Raw genomic sequence first — 20,220 nt, forward strand, 5'->3', positions numbered from 1 at the left:
AACTGTAACACTTTTCCAATCAACCTTTGTGACCCTGATAACACGGCTTCTGTTTCTTTTTCTAGTTACAACATTGTCGGCAGGGATTATCGGCAATGCACAGCTGAGGGTTGGGATGGCGAGGTTCCATCCTGTGAACGTAAGTTTATGCGCTCATGTTTTGTACAGTGATTAACTTGCTATCTGGTGCCAAATGATTGATCCACTTCCAGTGAATTGTTAATAATGTTGATTCACATCAAAGATTTCTTCCTACGGCATTATGACATCTTCTAGTTTGGATTTCCAACTTCTTCTTGTATGGGAGGAAACAGTAATTCAATGCTTTGATTCAACATTGCATGATAAAGATTTATAATGTGTGAAATGAGAAATGGCCATTCATCAAATCAATCCTGCTCCTTCAAATAGATTTTAATCTTCTACCCTAGCACCAATGGTAGTGTTGGAGCAAGGAGCCGAGTTTTGGTGTGTAATGGGAAGTTTAGGAGGTGCTAATTTTAAAGTAGTTTTAGCTGACAGGAAGCAGTTTGTTCCATGGGAGACCTAGGAGGTGTGAGTGGTGTGGCAAGTAAAGGAAAAGTGCAATCGATATGAATGATCCATACCTACTACCTTTTGTTCCTCTTCTGTTCTTGTTTAAAGATACTATTGTGTTTGTGCCCCACTGAATTGATTGTGTTAGTGCAGCCAATAGGGAACTGTTGCATTAATTTACACTTGAGTGAAGGTAATTGATATTGATGAGGTGACGAACATGGTGGAAGATTTTAGTGGTAGTGGTGCTGAGGTATAGCAGATAATGCCATGGAAGCAGCACTAAGTGCTCTTTGTGATGGAGAAGAGACTTTGAAGTCACTTCCTCACTTTTGATTTCAACACCCTTGAAATGATTACTTTATTTAATTAAAAATTTTAATTCCATTTTGTACCTGTACATGGACACCTAAATATCTTTCCTCCTCCATACATGTAGGCCAGAGCAGATAAGGATGGCAGTCCTGCTCAGAGGTGCCAGCCAATCAGAGGGCTGGCAGCTCTCTGGTCTCACCATCGCCACCAAGAGCGGTGGCTGCTGCTTTGACTGCAGTAGTCCTGTGGGAAACATGCAGCAATGGGGCCCAGACTTTAAGATAAGTCCAGGACTAGGCTGGAGCAAAAGTGTGGAGTTCATGAGGGTGGGGAAAAACACAGGGGTAGGAAGTTCTTGGGAGGCCCCTCCAATGGGCACAAGGGACCGTAAAGGTGGCAGCCACCTGCTTGGCTGGACACCAGCCCGACTATTGAGGCCTGCCGGGCTGCACATTTGCCTTGGGTCTCTTCCATCATAGGTAAAATCAGAGCAGCAGTGGGAGGAGGCAGTTAAGTCTTTCTCCATTTTTGAATCCTGCTAATTCTACCTATGCCACAGTACCAAAACAGGTCTTATCAAAGTCACAAATGGCATTCTATGTGACTGTGACAGAGATAAACAATCCTTTGTTCTCAACCTGTCTGCGACCTTTGACATGGTTGTCACACTAGCCTCCTGCAACACTTATCCACTATCTTGCAGCTTGATGGGACTGCTTTTGCCTGATTCCATTCTCTTCTTCCCAGTTACTTACAACAGCTTGTCCTCCTGGTCCCTCATCATTACATCTGGTATCTCCCAAGGATCTATCATTGACCTCCTCCACCCCATTTCTCATTCACATGCTACTGCTCAGTGATGTCCTCCAAAAAGCAGAATTTGTTTTCATTAGTACGTTGATAACACCCAGCTCTACCTTACCCCTATCTTTTTCGAATTCTCCACTATTGCTAAATTATCAGACTCCTTGTTCAACATCCAGCACTAGATAATCAGAAATTTCCCCTAATCAAACTTTGGGAAGACCCAAGCCATTGTGATCATTTCCCATTACAAACTGTTTCCAAGCTGCCCACTTCATCCCTCTCCCTGGCAACAGTCTAAGGCTGAAACAGGCTGTTTGCACACTTGGTGTCATGTTTAACCCTGAGGTGGGCTTCTGACCATATGGCTTCTGGTTCCTAACCATTTAGTAAGTAGGTGGAGACCTGACATTTTGATTTTCGATTGCTGGTGAAGATTGATGCAGATCAATGCATAGTGTTGTTGAAGACAGAGTTGTGAGGCATTGCGGATTGAGAGAAAGTCTTGCATCTGCGTTGCCATAATTTTGAAAAATAAACTCCAAACATACAGTAACTTGATATTGTGGACAATTTGGTTGTGGCTATTCATTTTCATGTTAAATATTGCAATTAAAAACCTGTTGGAGATTTTGGAGTTTTGTAATAATCCTACCTTTTCTTATTTTATTTTCTGTGTAGCGATTATCTGTGGTAACCCTGGGGAGATTCTGAATGGATATTATACCGCACCAAATGAGACAGTTGGAAATAAAGTTACTTTTTATTGTGACATTAGGTGAGTGTTCAGTATATAAATCACTAAATAATTTTGGAGAAGGACTATATTATTTTAATGTTGTGATTAAGGTAATTTCAGATAGCCATCTCTTGTGCTTCACATTTTTGATAACAGCACTCCACGTGAGAGCTGAATGAGGCTTCCAATTTAGTGTTGAACTGACAATTTGAAAAAAATCTTTGTACTGAAGGTGAGAAATGTTAATGTTTGGATTGGAATATTGATACAGAGCTGGAAATGCTGAATGTGTTAATGATCCCTAGACCCACAATCTGAGATCAACAATGGTTAACTATGTCTGCTGGTTCCTCAAAATGCTTAAACTGTATTGAAACTGTATTGGTCTCACCAGCACTATTGTTTTGTTTTTTAGCAACAACGCAACTGTATTTGATTCCTTCATTATTCTGCTAACCTAGTCCCATCTTTTCTATTTTTAAAATTTTATTGCTATTTTGATAGATTTATTTCCCTATGGACCTTTAGAATTCTAACCTGTTAAGCACACAAGCACTTTTCCAATTAATGTTCAGGTTACCAACACAGATAGTTTGCTTGTCTTTTCCTAGGTACAAAATGGTGGGTAGAGACTATCGGCAATGTACAGCTGAGGGATGGGATGGCGAGGTTCCATCCTGTGAACGTAAGTTATATTTCCCTGTTTTGTAATGTGACCAACTTGCTTGTCTTTACCGAATGATTGAGCCACCAGCAATGAATTGTCGTGTAGAGTTGGTTCACACCCAAGTTTTCTTCCCTATGGTATTTGGACATCGTTTAGCTTAGTATTGCATAGTAAAGGAACTTAATGGTCTTGGTTTGTACTGCTGGGCTGTGAATGCAGAGTGGGGACAATTCCCGGCTCCACGAAACAGACCTGGGAAAAACCGGTCCAGAAGTTGGAATTGACCTCCTGGGGAAGTGGGGTGAAATGAGATTCGGGCACGCCACCCCCAGAATGAGCGTGGAAGCTGCCGTGTGCGGAGCAGGGCTGGGTGGAAGGCCTGCCTCTGTGCTGTGGCACTTTGTCACAGTTTGAAAAAGACAATAAAACAAAACCATCCCTCAGGTCTTCACCACTCACCACCCCCACCTCATCTCCCCACACACTATCATTGCCCGATCCATGCTAACCCGTGTCATGTCATATGCTGTAGCCATCCCATCCCATCCAGGCCAATGTGTTAAATGAAAAATGGTCATTCATCAAATCAATCCTGCTCCCTCCAGAAGACTTTAATCTTCCACCTTAGCACCAATGGTAAAGTTGGAACGTGGAGCTGAGTTTAGGTGGGTGATGGGAAGTTTGGGAGGTGCTAGTTTTGGGAAGCTTGAGTTGACAGGCAGGTAGTCTAGTCCATGGGAGATCCCAGAGGATGAAGTGGAAATGAAGTAAAAGTGCAATTGATATTAATGATCCCTACTCCCTTCACTTCCTCTTCCATTCTCATGTAAAGATCCTACTTTGTCTGTGCCCCACTGAATACATGTGTTAGTACAGCCAATAGGAAATGGTTGCGTTAATTTACACTTGAGTGGAAGTAATGGATATTGATGAGGTGACAAAAAAATAGTGGAAGATTTTAGTGGTGAGGGTGCTGAGGTAGAGCAGAGCTTTGGTAGCGTAAATAAATCATCTTTGAGATGGAACACAAACTTTGAAGACACTTGCTCATTTTTGAGTTCCAACATCCATCGAATAATGGACAATACTGATGTAAGAATTTTGATTATATTTTGTATTTTTGCACTAGCGTTCAGTGACTTACACACATGGAAACCTAAATCCTCTCTATGCTTGTCCATGCCTCCCAGTCTCTCACCATTTAGTAAGTAGGTGAAGATTGATGCAGGTCAATACAGAGTGCAATTGAAGACAGAGTGGAATCTGTTGTTGTGAAGTATTACAGACTGAGAGAAAGTCTTGCATCTGTGTTGTCATAATTTTGAAAAATGAATTCCATAGTTGGGCTAATGTGATATTGTGAGCAATTATGTTGTGGCTATTCATCTTCATGTTAAACACTGTGAATTGCAATGATAAAAAGCTCTTGGAGAGTTTGGGATTTTGTCACATTTCTATCTCTTCTCATTTTATTTCCTGTGTAGCAATAACCTGTGGTAACCCTGGAGAGATTCGGAATGGATTTTATACCGCACCAAATAAAACAGTTGGAAATAAAGTTACTTTTTATTGTGATGTTGGGTGAGTATTAATTATATAAATTACTGAATAATTTTGATGAGGGACTACATTAGATTAATGTTGCACTTAAGACAATTTTAGATGATTGCCCATCTCTCGTTCTTCATATTTCTGATAACAGCTCTCCATGTGAGCTCTAAGTGACCTTGATTCCTTCATTGTTCTACTAACTTAGTTTTGCAAAGGGATATAGTTAGCTGAAGTGACTGGGAAAAAAATTGGCAAAGGAGTATCATTTGGGAAACTTTGTTTTTTGATTGATTGTTATATTTTTTAACCAAATGTTTTGGGTAGTTGAATAGATTTTTCCTCTATACATCTTACAATTCCTACCTGGTCAACACACTGACTTCTCTAATTACCTTCAGATGACTGATGGTGGTTTGTTTTTCTTTTTCTAGGTACAGAATATTGGGTAGCGACTATCGGGAATGTACAGCTGAGGGATGGGATGGCGAGGTTCCATCCTGCGAGCGTAAGTTAAATTTCCCTCTTTTGTAAAGTGACCAACTTACCTTCCTTGCCAAATGATAGTTCCTCTTTCAATGTATTGCCTTGGATTTTTGATTCACACCAAGTTTTCTTCCCTGTTGCATTTTGATATCCTCTAGCTTGGAATTCTGTCTTCATGGAATGGGGGAGGAAACAGCCATTCACTGCTTTGATTCAACTTTGCATAGTTAAGGAAAATAGCTTGTGAAATGAGAAATGGTCATTCATCAAATCAATCCTGTTTGTGAAAGAAGCCTTCAATCTTCAGCCCAACTGCAGCTGTTAGTGTTGAAGCAAGGATAGGTGTTGGACAGTTAGGAGGTGCAAATTTAATAGAGTTCTTACTGACAGGAAATTGTAGTTTTGGCCATGCAAAATCTAGGAAGAGAAAGTGACAGGTAAAGGAAAAGTGAGAGTGATTTTAAGATCCATAATTAAATCATGCTCATACTCCCTTCTCTTCCTTTTCCATTCTCATTTTATGCCCTAACAAGATCTGCATCTGTGCCCTGCTGAATTAGCTGTGTTAGTGCAGCACATGTTGCAATAATTTGCTGATCAAACTTGAGTGAAAATAATGATCTGAATTTTCAGCTCAGCGGGTGGGTGCAATCAGCAGACCCGGGAGCGGTCAGGTAACGGACTGTCGTCCGCGATCAGCCCCCGACCGCGATTTCCTGCTGGCTGGCCAATTAACAGCCAGCCAGCGTGAAATGTGCACTGAAAAGCTCAGAACTGCTGGGGTGGGGGCAGGAGGATGGCGGCGATGATGCTTCGCCAATGCAGGCAAGCGCTGAGAGAAAGCTCCATGAAGGCAGAGCGCTCCCTCAGGGAGCTGCAGACCCAAAAACCATGAAGTAAAGTTTTGAAAATCAGAAAGAAAATATCCAACCACCACAATCAGGTATCTGAACATAGATGATAAAATGCTGTCCATAGATTTTTATTTTTATTTTAGATAATAGTTGAAACCTCGTCCCGCCCTTGGATGAGGTTTCATGAAAAATGCAAAGGCCGCCTGGCCGACTCGCCCGTCTGCCAACCATGAGGTTGGCCAGCCACGAAAAATCGGAGACAGTTGCGCCGTTAATGAGCTTAATTGCCCTCTTAATATTCGGTGGGCATGCTTCTGACTTCTGCACATGCCTGCCCAGCGAAGTATCGCACGATTGCGGGATGATGCCTGGACGCTCGCCCGAAGTCTTCTCACGCGATTTTATGTCCAATCAGGTTGGGCGTGTGCCCGCGGGATGTATATTCCCACCCAATAGTTTTCGGGGAGATGACAAAAACATGGAGAAAGGTGGTGCTGAGGCAGAGCAGATAATGCTTTGGAAGCAAAAATAAGTGGTTATTGAGATGGAGAGGAGATTTGGAAGTCGCTCCCTCACTTCTGCATTCTGACTCCTTCTCAGCAGTCTCTCAGGATTGAGGACAACTCACTTCCATTCTGCTTCCATGGTTCTGAGATGGCTGATAAGTCCAATGCACAGTCTGTAGAGTCTGCCGCATGTGGGGCAGATGGTGCTTGGAGGGTCAGGTGAATGAGTTGTTGGAAGGTTCGTGTGCTCTCTCTGATGCCTTCGTTTTACATCTGCGTGTTCCAGACGAAGTTTCCCAGTGTCTTCAGTGCTTTCCCGAATAAACCTGCTTAATTTTGGTTGATCTCACTCCACGGATAAACCGGCGGGCATGTTTGACTTCTTCACAGTTGCTTTGAGGCCATCATTAGTGCGTTTCTGTGATCCACCTGGGAGTCTGCCATGACAGAGTTCCAAGTAGAGTAGTTGTTTCAACAATCTGTTATCAGGCGTACAAATGACAAATGTCCTGCCCAGTGGAGTTGGTTTTGTGTGATTAGCACCTCAATGCTGGGGACGTTCTAACTCGCTCACAATAAAGGATTTTATTCTTTGAACTGTTTTGAAAATTTTGAAAATTGGATTCCAAACTGAACGTGACTTGCCATTCTCTGCAATTGCATCGTACCTTATTATCTTCATGTTCAATACCTGAATTGCAATGAAAGAACTGTTGGAGATTTTGGAGTGACTTTGAACCTTTTCTCATTGTATTTTCTGTGTAGCGATAAACTGTGGTGATCCTGGGGAGATTCTGAATGGATATTATACCGCACCAAATCAGACAGTTGGAAATAAAGTTACCTTTAATTGTGACGTTGGGTGAGTATTCAATATGTAAATTACTGAGTAATTTTGGTGAAAGACTGTAATATTTTAATGTCTAATCACAAGACGATTTGAGATGGTCATGTCTCATTCTTCAATTGGTCATAACAGCTCTTCATGTGCGTTCTGAGTGACGCTTCCATTTTAATTAACTGGCAAATTTTACAAAAGTCTTTATATTGATTACGGTCAGGGATGTTAGTACTGGGTTTTGAATATTAATGGAAGATGGAAATGTTAAATGTTACTGATATTTTGACCCATGTACAGAGATCAACACTTGATAGTTGCACCTGCTAGTTCCTCAAAATACTTAAATTAAATCATAATTCATCTCCAAGGTGAGTGGCATGCACCAATATTCTTCCTGTACATTGTACCTTATACAGAGTCAGACCAACACTTTTTTTTTTGGCAACAGTACAATTCTATTTGATTCCAACTTATTTTTCTGCTAACTTAGTCCCACGCTTGGCTTTAGTTGAGTGGATTTTTCCTCGATGGGCCATAATTTGTTACTTGGTCATCCAACTGCACTGGTTTCCCAATTAACGTTCAGGTTACTAATGCAGGTGGCTTTCTTGTCTTTGTCTAGACACAAAATGGTGGGTAGAGATTATCTGCAATGTACAGCTGAGGGATGGGATGGCGAGGTTCCATCCTGTGAACGTAAGTTATATTTCCCTGTTTTGTGATGTGACTGTCTTGCTTGTCTGTACCAAATGATTGAGCCACCAATTGCCGTATAGTGTTGGATCGCATCCAAGATTTCTTCCCTACTGTATTTTGATATCCTCGAGCATGGAGTTCTGGTATTTTTGGAATGGGCCAAAAGAAATTCATTGCTTTGATTCAACATTACATACTTAATGAAAATAACATGTGAAATGAGAAATAACCATTCAAGAAATCAATCCTACTCCTTCCAAAAGAATTTAATTTTCTGTCCTCGTGCAAATGGTAGTGATGGAACAAGGAGCCGTGTTTTGGTGGATAATAGAAAGTTTAGGAGGTACTAATTTTAGTGGAGTTGTAGCTTACAAGAAGTGGTATTTTGGGCCGGGGAGATTGAGGAGGTGGATGTGGAAAGTAAAGGAAAAAAGGCAATCAATATTAATTATCCATACTTAAATCATACTCATGCTCCCTTCTGTTCCTCTTCCATTTTTGTTCTAAGATCCACCTAGATCTGTGTCTGTGCCCTACTGACTTAGTTGTGTTTATGCAGCCCCTTGGAAACTGTTGCATTAATTTGCTGACCAAGCTTGAGTGAATGTAATAGATATTCATGAGATGATAAAAATATGGTGGAAGATTTTAGCGGGGTTGCTGCTGACGTAGAGCAGATAATGTCATAGAAGTGGAAATGGTCACTTCACTTTTGAGTTCCAACACCCTAAGAAATATAGGGACAGCATTCCATTAACCATTTTGATTATGTTTTGTAACTGTGTGCTCTTTTTCAGTACCTTATGTGCATAAACATCTAAGTAACATTGCTCCTCCATGGCTCCAACTCCCCCACCATTCAGGAAGGAGGTTTATTTGGTCGGGATTTAATGCAGCCTGCCAGAGCAGGCATGATGACAGGCGGAATGGAACAGTAGGATTAGTGTCAGGAAAGCAGGTTGAGGGGAGCAGGAAGGGCCTGACATGGGATCCGGCCAGCCAGTGGCAGGATGCCTATAGGGCTCAATAATGAGCAACTCGAGAGCAATTATCCCTGAATCAACCAGAATTTAGAGGTGGCTCAGAGATTTAAGGGGAGTCATATGGTTCCCCTGTGCATAGCAAACACTTGGATTTTCTTGTTGTCTAGTGGTGGGAGTCTCTTGTTGTTAGGCACTCAGTGCCTGATTGAGGCAACCGGCCTCAGGAAAGAGGGGCCGCTGAGACCCAACACCCTGCCCTTGCCACTGACCTCCCGCCCCCTCCTCTCGATCCCCATTCCTCCCCAATCATCTGTGTCCTGGAATCCAGAAGGGATCCTCGGGCTGTGCCTCAGTGCATTACCAGCAGCGGCCACCACTCTTGGTGACCTTGCCGGTAATGCAAAGCTGCCAGCCTCTGACTGGCCAGCAGCTGTCTGGGGGGACTTGCAGCCACCTGGAGGCTTGATGTATGGAAGAACCAACGCTGGCCAAATTTGCATCGGGCCTCCCCCATGAAAGTGACGCGGGGTTCCCACCAGTTCTCCAACCAGCGCGAAGTGTGACCCTGTTGCTGGCACTAAATAAGCCAGCCATTATGTTTTGGATTACTAGTGGAGATTGATGTTGTTGAATACAGTGACCAATTGCTGTGAGGTCTTGTAGATTTAGAGAAAATCCTACATTTATAATACCATAATTCTGAAAAATTATTCCAAATTTAGAGTAACCTGATATTCTGGGCAATTGTATAGGCGTATTTCATATTCGTATTCAACATCTGTGATTGGCAATGAAAAAACTATTGTGGATTTTGAGTCCTTGTACCATTTCTACCTTTTCCTGTTTTATTTTTTGTTTAGCAATAACCTGTGGTAACCCTGGGGCAATCCCGAATGGATATTATAACGCACCAAATTGGACAGTTGGAAATAAAGTTACCTTTCATTGTGACATTGGGTGAGTAGTCAGTATATAAATCACTGAATAATTTTGATGAGAGATTATACTTTTAATGTTGCAAGTAAGACAAATTCAGATGACCAAACTCAGTCATCACCAGCAGAATCTTCCCCTTCCGCCATCGGCAGGAATTGTGGCGGGCGGTAGCTGAAGATGTGGCAGGAGTCCAAAAATCACTCCCCTGGTATTGGGAAATCAGATTGGAATTGTGTTCTCCCCACTGTAATGGCGCGTTAATGGTGGGTTGACTTTCCCGCTGAAGATCGTCAGGAACCCATTTTGCATCTCATGAATGCTCATTACCAGACCAAGGGACCGGAATCTTGGGGACCCATCAAATCTTCCATCCCGCCAGCGGGAATTTACTCCATTCAGTTACCCAACTTAACGATCATGGCATGCACCCAGTGAGGGGGACTATAGGACTTACCAGCCAGCTGACATTGCCTACACCATTGTTGCAGACCGCAGGAGATGGTACACAAGAGGCGGGTGGGAGGGGGGTGGTTTTAAGGCATGCAAAGAGGGGGCCGTTGAAAGCTCGTAGAGAAAGGGGTTGATGGCTCAAAGAGATTGGGGTTTGAAGGCTCGAGGAGAGAGCAGGTGTTAAAGGCATGAAGAGAGGGGTGGAGGTGACCGGGGAAGGGGGGCTGTGGATGTCAGCGGGGAATGGGGATGTGAGAGAGAGGGAGGTATGAGCGGGGAAGTGGGTACGTCAGCAGGGAAGAGGGGTTGTGTGCTGGTTAGCGGTGAGTGTTTTATAGGGCTGGGTCAATGGAGTCAATAGTGGAGTCCTGGGTGGGGGGGAGTACTGTGAGCACTGATGGAATAAAGTGACAGTGAGAGGTGGAAGTGGGATGAAGTAGGGTGGGAGGATCATGTGTGGGTGCGGCTGGTGTAGTTCTCATCGGGAAGGTCATGTGGAGGGAATGGTAGCACAGTGGGCAGGATCAGGGTGGGCAAGGGCACCTGACTGGTGTGAGCTCATCGGGGAGGGAGGGCATGTCCAGGATAATGGTTATAAGGCCCAAGGTGATGGGGAGAGGTTCAAGGCTTTCAGAGGGGAGAGTGGAAGTCACATTAGGGGTGTCAATGGTGATGGGGGGGATGTTGGTGGGTGACAGGGGAAGAGTAAGAGGTTGTGGAGAGAGTTGGAAAAGTGACACAAGCCATCACGACAGGAAGGCAGCTCAACAGCAAGACAACCTCCTCGATGTCCAACTGCAAAACATCGAGGTGGGAGGAGGGTCATCTCGGGTGGGTGAAGCTGAAGCTCAGCACAAGTGGATAACTAAAGAGAAGCCCTAATAATAATGTGGAGACTATCTGAGAGCTTTGTTTTGAAATCCTCACTATGGTGAAGCCCATACGGCAGCGGATCTGGCCCAGAGAGTTCTCATGATGAGATCACAGCAAGGTGTAGAGCTGCCATTCACCCTGAGTTATTTGCCATCAGCTTCAGTCAAGGTAGGGGAGGGAGGTGGCATGCAGGTCAGTGGCTGCCAACTCGTGACTGCAAACCTCCATCATTCTCTCGCATAAAGACAGATAGCTAGATCGTAAGCATGTTTGATGAAAGAGCAGGTTGTTGACTGCTAATTCTGTGGCTAATAACTGACCTCTAGTCTCCCCAAAGCCAGACCACCATGGAATACTCTCCACTTGCCTGGATGAGTGCAGCTCCATAAACATTCAAGACGTGCGACACCATCCAGGACAAAGCAGCACGGGTGATTGGCACCCCATCCACCACCTTCAGCATTCACTCCCTCCCCCGCCGGCGCACAGTGACAGCAGTGTGCACCATCTACAAGATGCACTGCACCAGAAAAGGACTTTCCTCAACGGCCTGGAGGAGATTCTCCAGGGAGGCATCGCTGAATTGTGGAGCTGGAGGTTGCTGCCCTCTGCTGCACATCTTTCTGCAAGGGTCCTGGCACCATTAATGAAGGGACTCCCTGGGTGCCTTTTAAATATGGTGCCCGGATATGGCAGTAGGGGGGGCCAGCTTCCTGTATGCCCCATCATAAGGCTCGACGTAAACCGCACGCATGCATTAATAGTGAGGTGGGCAGCTCATTATTGTGTAATCACCAGCACAAGTCACACTGACCTCCCGCACCCACCATGGAATTTAGGCCTGGAGCAGAAGAAATCGCCCCACATTTCTGAGTAAAGCTCTGATGTGAGCTCCGAGTAAGGCTCCCATTTCTGTGTTCAGCTGGCAATTTAAAACAAAATCTTCATACTGATCAAGATGAGGGATATTTGTGCTGAAATAGGAATATTAATGCAAAGTTGAATATGTTAAATATGTTATGAATAACAAGGTCCATTTGCTGGATCAACATTGGGTGTCTGTGTCTGCTGGTTCTTTAAAATGATTAAACTGCATTAAAAGTCAGCTCGAAAGTGAACTTTGTGACAATGCTCCGCTCGTACTCAGCACTTTATATGGGCTCTGACCTGCACTCTTATATTTAAGCAGCAGTATTTGACTCCTATTTAAATGTTCTGCTAACCTAGTTCCATGTTTGTTATTTCTTTACCACAGTTTGTTGGTAATTCAATAGATTTTTCCTCTATGAACCTTAGAATTCCTACCTGGTCAGCAAACGTTAGCACTTTTCTAATCAACCTTTGTGACTCTGATAACACGGCTTGTGTTTCTCTTTCTAGATACAACATTGTCGGCAGGGATTATCAGCAATGTACAGCTGAGGGTTGGGATGGCGAGGTTCCATCCTGTGAACGTAAGTTTATGTTCTCCTGTTTTGTGAAGTGATTAACTTGCTTTTTAGTGCCAAATGATTGATTCACTTCCAATGAATCGTTAATAATGTTGATCCACATCTAAGATTTATTCCTACGGCATTTTGACATAGGCATTGGGCATCGAAAGTAAAGGAAATGTGCAATCGATGTGAATGGTCCATACTTAAATCATGCTCACACTACCTTTTCTCCCTCATCCATTCTTGTTTACAGATCCGACTGTGTCTGTGCCACACTGAATTGGCTGTGTTAGTGCAGCCAATAGGAAATCATTGTTTTAATTTACGCTTGAGTGAAAGTAGACATTGATGAGGTGACAAGAACATAGTAGAAGATTTTAGTGCCGGGGGTGCTGAGGTATAGCAGATAGTACTATGGAAGTGTAAATCAATTATCTTTGTGATGGATAAGAGACTTTCCTCAATTTTGATTTCCAACACCCTTGAAATAACGGATTTTGGTCCGTAACTTCCAAGCTCCCCAGTGTCAGATTTGGGGGGTACCCCAAAGATGCGCTGGGGAACCCCTCTCGGAACTTCAAAGGTAAGGGTTTGCACAGAAATTGCCCAGAAGTGCAAATTTCCTCTGGGCAATTTCCCTGCTCTGTGAACCATCCAAAAATGTGATTTAACTCGCAAACTTCAGATGGGTGCTGGTGTGTTACACAACTAGTTACTCAGGAAATGTTAGAAGAATTAAAGCCTCTTCTAACTTCTAGGTAACTATTGTAAAGATGCTTTCTACGCACCCACAAACACGGTGTTCCCAACCCCCACCCCCGATTCCCTATGGGGCTACTTTGACCCAACCCGACTCGATCCCTTCCCACCTCCCCCTGCCGCCCCACCCCACTGCCAACCTGACCCGACCCGGCCCAGCCCAACCACCAGTGCCGTCCCAAGCCCCCTGCCCGAACTGATGGGACATCTACCCTGACCTCCAACATTCCCCCACCCTCGCCCCAATTGAAACCCCGTGCTCCAACCCCACCCCATCCCACCGATGTCCGATCACACCCACCCCAACACACCCACCCCACTCTGATGTCCAACACCCCCCAACTCCCTCCGATATCGGCACCGCCACAACTACCCCCTGATGTCCAACCCCCTTCGCCACCCCTCTGATGTCTGACCACCTCCATCCCCAACCCCCACCTGGTGTCCGTAACCCTCCCCCACCTTTCCCCTTCGATACTGGCACCCCCCACCCTGATGTCCGAAATTTCCCCATAATATCCGGGCTTTTAAACTTATCTGGTTTACAGCAGCTAGTGCCGTAAAAAAGGCGGCGTGTCTTTGTTCAATCCAACTCTGCTGGACTGCTTCACCATGCTTCGGAGACAGCTGTGCTACCTGGATCTCACTTGGCCTGAGTTGGAAGGTCGGGCGTGATAGGCACGGAGGTGGCGATCCAATGCTGATTGCCACTCCGAGGATGTTGTATTTAATTAACCATTTTAATTATATTTTGTACGTGTACATGGACACCTAAATGTCTTTGCTCTTCCATGGCTTCTGGTCTCTCACCATTTAATAAGCATGTGGATAACTGACATTATAGCCAGGATTTTCCGTGCCCACAAGCGTCGGGTGTGTTTGGTAGTGTGAGCAGACAATATGGTGTAACCGGTTTCACAATGGCGTGAAAACAGTTCGTTATCGTCTGCTCAGCCCGCCGATGGCAGGCCACGTTCTCCGCCATCGGACGTAGGGAACCTCATTGTAATACATTAGCATGCCATTATTAGGCCTGCCTGCCAGAATCGTTACCCCCACCACCACCGGCTGGGTCGTCCGCCCAAGTCAGCGGGAAAACACGCTGAACTTTTCACAACAGCACATAAGCGATGTGCACCTGGCGGGCTGCACTTTGCTTGGGACTTGAAGGTTTGTTTTCCTACCTTTCTTCGGTCAGCACTCGCAGTCGTCAGTGCCAGGCTTCACAGACAGCACCACATCACTTTTAGGGGGGCTCACGGGCAGGTCTCTACCTACCAGATCAACCATATGTGGGTGGCTTTTCAATGGCTGCAGGGCTAGGTCTTGCTTGGCAAAGGTGGAGAAGTGGCCTCAGGCAAGGGAAAAGGCTGCAGGGTGAAGCTGTACTGGGGAAGGAGGGTAACCCAAGGTGTGTGTGGGGGCACATGATCTGTGCAAGTGGCCTCAAGATGGTGAGGGCTGAGGAGGCAGTCTCTAGAGGAGATGAGGCCAGATGGACATGTGAGGGTGTGTGAGAATGGGTGGTGATGTCCCTTGAGCTGGCAGTGAGTGAGATGCCAGTGAATGTGTATGGGCTCGAGTGTGTGAGTTTAGAGTGATGAGATGGTTGCCATTCCCTGGCTGCACAGACGAGATCATTCATGCTCTATCTGCATTGGATGGCCAATGTCTTGTGTGCAGTGTTGGCACTGACCACCACTGCCACCACCTCTCAAGCCTGGTTAGTGACTAATCACTAAACCTGGGGGCTGTAATCATTTTGCCTTTCGTGGGCATCTTCCCTGGAGTGGTCGTGGAATAGAAGCACTGAGATGTGTACACCCAACTAGACTTTACTTATAGCATCCAGCTTGATGAAGCAACGAGATGATGGCGTGGCATGTGAATGAGAGCCCGCCTGCCATCGAAACAGCGTGTGTTCCCGGGAATGCATAACCAATGCAGCGAGTTTCGGATGATATGGCGTGAAAACCCACTATTGCAGCTAACGTTTTACCCGCCCGCTACCGCACTTAGCGCAAATTTGGAATGATTCCGCCATATGATTTTGGATGGCTGGTGAGGATTGATGCAGGTCAATGTATAATCCTGTTGAAGACAGCATTGTGAAGTATTGCGGATTGAGAGAAAGTCTCATTTTTGTTTTGCCATAATTCTGAAAAACTTGATATCGTGGACGACTTGGTTGTGGCTATTAATCTTTACGTGAAATATTGCAATGAAGAAACTGTTGGAGATTTTGGAGTTTTGTAATAATGCTATTTTTTATTTTCTGTGTAGCGTTTACCTGTGGTAGCCTTGGGAAGATTCTGAATGGATATTATACCGCACCAAATGAGACAGTTGGAAATAAAGTTACTTTTTATTGTGACATTGGGTGAGTATTTACTATATAAATTACTAAATAATTTTGGAGAAGGACTATATTATTTTAATGTTGATGATTAAGGTAATTTCAGATAGCCATCTCTTGTGCTTCACATTTCTGATAACAGCACTCCACGTGAGAGCTGAATGAGGCTTCCAATTTAGTGTTGAACTGACAATTTAAAAAAAAATCTTTGTTCTAATCAAGGTGAGAAATGTTAGTGCTTACATTGGAATATTGATACAAAGCTGGAAGTGCTGAATGTGTTAATGATACCTAGACCCACAATCAGAGATCAACACTGATTGTCAGTGACTGCTGGTTCCTCAAAATGCTTAAACTGTATCGAAAATCAGCTCTAAAATGAGCTGGATGCATCAATATTTCTCCAGAACACTGTACTTTATAAAGGGTCTTACCAGGATTATTTCTTTGCAAAAACGCAGCTGTATTTGATTGCTAGCCTCCTAAGCTCATCCGATCTTTTCTATTTTTCAAAGTTCATTGTTATTTTGACAGATTTATTTCTCTATGGATTTTTATAATTCTAATCTGGTCAGCACACAAACACTTTTCCAATTAATGTTCAGGTTACTAATACAAGTGGTTTGCTTCTCTTTGTCTAGATACAAAATGGTGGGTAGAGATTATCGACAATGTACAGCTGAGGGATGGGATGGCGAGGTTCCGTCCTGTGAACGTAAGTTATATTTCCCTGTTTTGTAATGTGACCGACTTGTCTCTATCAAATGATTGAGCCACCAGCAATGAATTGTCACGTAGTGTTGGCTCACACCCAAGTTTTCTTCCCTGTGGTAATTGAACATCTCCTAGCTTGGAATTCCAACTTCTTGGAATGGGAATAAACAATTACTCAATGCTTTGATTCAGCATTCTATATGAAACATAAACAATAGCTTGGCTCTGTGCTCATGGGTCGAGAATGCTGAAGCGGGACTATGGCAGCCTCTGCCAAGCCAACCTGGGAAAAAGTGGCCCAGAAGTTGGAATTTTCATTCCAGGGGACTCGGGGTGAAATGGGGTTCAGGCCCACCATACCCTGAACAATTGCAGATGCTAGCAGGTACAGGAGCGGGCTGGGCTGGGCAGATCACCTGCCTCTGTGGCACTTTGTTCAAGTTTGAAAAAAACAATTAAACAAAAGACATCCCTCCAGCCCTCACCACTCAGCCCCCTTATCTCCCCACACACTACCCTTGCCCTGTCCATGCCACCTCATGACCTGTACCCACACACCCCCTACCCACCTCATCCAGGCCACTGTGTGAAATAAGAAATAAACATTCATCAAATCAATCCTGCTCCCTACAGAAGACTTTAATCTACTACCTTAGTACCAATAGTAGAGTTGGAGCAAGGAGTCGAGTTTTGATGGACGACGAGAAGTTTGGGAGGTGCTAGTTTTGGGGAGTTGGAGCAGACAGTCAGCAATTGTTTGCTCCGTGGGAGATTGAGGAGGAGTAAGTGGAAAGTGACAGAAAGTGCAATCGAAGTTAATGATCCATGATCCATAATTCCTTCTCTTCCTCTTCCATTCTTGTATAAAGAAAAGACTTTGCCTGTGCTTCACTGAATTCATTGTGTTAGTGCAGCGAATAATTTAGTTTACATTAGTTTAATTTACACTTGAGTGAAAGTAATAGATATTGATGAGGTGACAAAAACATGGTGCAAGATTTTAGTAGTGGGGGTGCTGAGGTAGAGTCGATAATGGGAGGGAAGCATAAATACATGGTTTTCGAGATGGATCAGAATTATTGATAACAGGCAATACTTATATAAGCATTTTGATTGTATTTGGTACTTTTGCACTAGTTTTCAATGACTTGCTTACATGGAAACCCAAATCCCCCTGCTCCCCTGTGCCTCCTAGTCTCTCACCATTTACTAAGTAGGTGAAAATTGCTGCAGGCCAATACAGAGTGCAATTGAAGACAGAGGGAACTGTAGATGTGTTGTCATAATTTTGAAAAATGAATTCCAAAGTTGGGTTAATGTGATATTGTGGGAAATTATTTTGTGGCAATTCATCTTCATGTTAAGTAATGTAAATTGCAATCCAAAAAAATTCTTGGAGAATTTGGAATTTTGTCACATTTCTATCCTTTCTCATTTTATTTCCTGTACAGCAATAACCTGTGGTAACCCTGGAGTGATTCTGAATGGATATTATACCGCACCAAATAAAACAGTTGGAAATAAAGTTACTTTCTATTGTGATATTGGGTGAGTATTCAGTATATAAATTACTGAAGACTCTTTGTGAAGGACTAGATTATTTTAATGTTGTGATTAAGACAATTTTAGATGACTGCGCATTTCTCATTCTTCATATTTCTGATAACAGCTCCCCATGTGAGCTCTAAGTGACCCTGATTCCTTCATTGTTCTGCTAACTTAGTTTTGCAAAGGGATATAGATAGCTGAAGTGACTGGGAAAGAATTTGGCAGGTGGAGTATAATTTGGGAAACTGTCTAATTTTTGATTGTTTTATTTTTTAATCAAACATTTTGGATAGTTGAATAGCTTTTTCCTCTATGTATCTTAGAATTCTTACCTGGTCAACACACTGACTTCTCTGATTAGCCTTTAGGTGACTGATGGTGGCTTGTTTTTCTTTTTCTAGGTACAGAATGCTGGGTAGAGACTATCGGGAATGTACAGCTGAGGGATGGGATGGCGAGGTTCCATCCTGTGAACGTAAGTTAAATCTCCCTCTTTTGTAAAGTGACCAGCCTACCTTCTTTGTAAAATGATAGTGCCACTTTCAGTGTATTGTCCTGGAGATTTGATTCGGATTCGTTTTCCTCCGTGCAGCATTTCGACATCCTCTTGCTTGGAGTTCTGTCTTTATGGAATGGGGGTTGAAAGAGTTATTCAATGCTTTGATTCAACTTTGCATAGTTAAGGAAAATAATTTGTGAAATGAGAAATTGTCATCCATCAAATCAACCCTGTTCATTAGGGAAAACTTCAATCTTCAGCCCATCTGCAAACGTTAGTGTTAAAACAAGGAGCTGAGTTTTGTTGGGTGATGGGCAGTTTCGGAGGTGCTAACTTCAGTGGAGTTCCAACTGACAGGAAATTGTAAATTTGGCTATGGGAAATCTAGGATGTGAAAGTGACAGGTAACTGAAAATTGCTTGTGGTATTAATGATCCATAATTAAATCATACTCATACTCCCTTCTCTTCCTTTTCCATTCTCATTTAATGCTCCAACAACATCTGTATCTGTGCCCTGCTGAATTAGTTGTGTTAGTGCAGCCCATGTTGCAGAAATTTGCTGATCAAGTTTGAGGGAAAATAATAGGTTTAGAGGAGGTGACAAAAACATGGAGAAAGATTTTATTGTTAGTGGTGCTGATGTAGAGCAGATAATGCTTTGGAAGCAGAAATAAGTGGTCTTTAGATGGATAAAAGATTTGGAAGTCACTCACTCACTTCTGTGTTCTAAGACCTTCTTCTTAACCATCCCTCAGGATCGAGGATGACTCACTTCCTCTCTGGTTCAATGGGTTCTAAGATGGCTGAAAAGTCCAATGCACAGTCTGCAGACTCTGCCACATGTGGGGCAGGTGGTGCTTGGAGGGTCGGGTAAATGAGTTGTTGCAAGTTTTGTGCACTCCCCCTGATGCCTCAACTTGGCCTCTGCGTGTTCCAAATGAAGTCTTTCAATTGCCTGCAGTGTCTTCCTGAATGAACCGGCTCCATTTTGGTTGGTTACATGCCAGGGACTCCCATAAATCAGAGGGTGTGTTTGACTTCTTCAGGGATGCTTTGAGGCCACGCCTAAAGTGTTTCTGTAGTCCTCCTGGGAATTTTCTGCCACGACAGAGTTCCGAGTAGAATAGTTGCTTCAAGAGTCTGGTATCAGACTTACAAAGGACATGTCCTGCCCAACGAAGTTGGTTTTATGTGACCAGCGACTCAATACTGGGCAAATTCTAACTCCCTTGCAGTATAGGACTACATTCCATTAACCATTTTGGAAATTTTGAAAATGGAATTCCAAAGTTACATTACTTGATATTCTCTGCAATTGTCTGATAGCTTATTTTCTTCTTGTTAAATAGTTGTATTGCAGTGAAAGAACTCTTGGAGATTTTGGAGTTTTGTAACATTTTTATCTTGTCCTATTTTATTTTCTGTGTAGTATTAAACTGTGGTAATCCTGGGGAGATTCTAAATGGATATTATACCGGACCAAATCAGACAGTTGAAAATAAAGTTACCTTTTATTGTGAAATTGGGTGAGTATTCTCCATGTAAATTATTGAATAATTTGGTGAAAGAATATGCAATTTCAATGTTTAATCACAAGACAATTTGAGATGGCCGTCTCTCGTTCTTCACATTGCTCATAACGGCTCTTCATGGGAGCTCTGAGTGAGGCTT

General features: G+C 43.5%; 1 protein-coding gene across 1 annotated transcript in view; it reads left to right on the forward strand.

Annotated features, from left to right (window-relative positions):
- Positions 1-3,275: 3,275 nt before the first annotated feature.
- Positions 3,276-20,220, forward strand: part of LOC144684073 (CUB and sushi domain-containing protein 1-like) — a 56,061-nt gene continuing 39,116 nt past the window's right edge. Inside the window, exons 1-12 of the mRNA XM_078547788.1 lie at positions 3,276-3,363; positions 4,547-4,643; positions 5,045-5,118; positions 7,222-7,318; positions 7,920-7,993; positions 9,837-9,933; positions 12,616-12,689; positions 15,714-15,810; positions 16,428-16,501; positions 17,952-18,048; positions 18,450-18,523; positions 19,979-20,075. Of these exons, the coding sequence (XP_078403914.1) occupies positions 3,276-3,363; positions 4,547-4,643; positions 5,045-5,118; positions 7,222-7,318; positions 7,920-7,993; positions 9,837-9,933; positions 12,616-12,689; positions 15,714-15,810; positions 16,428-16,501; positions 17,952-18,048; positions 18,450-18,523; positions 19,979-20,075 (1,040 nt within the window). The remainder of the gene's footprint in view (positions 3,364-4,546; positions 4,644-5,044; positions 5,119-7,221; positions 7,319-7,919; positions 7,994-9,836; positions 9,934-12,615; positions 12,690-15,713; positions 15,811-16,427; positions 16,502-17,951; positions 18,049-18,449; positions 18,524-19,978; positions 20,076-20,220) is intronic.

The sequence above is a fragment of the Cetorhinus maximus genome, chromosome 8 (assembly GCF_964194155.1).
Source record: "Cetorhinus maximus chromosome 8, sCetMax3.hap1.1, whole genome shotgun sequence".
Classification (NCBI taxonomy): Eukaryota; Metazoa; Chordata; class Chondrichthyes; order Lamniformes; family Cetorhinidae; genus Cetorhinus; species Cetorhinus maximus.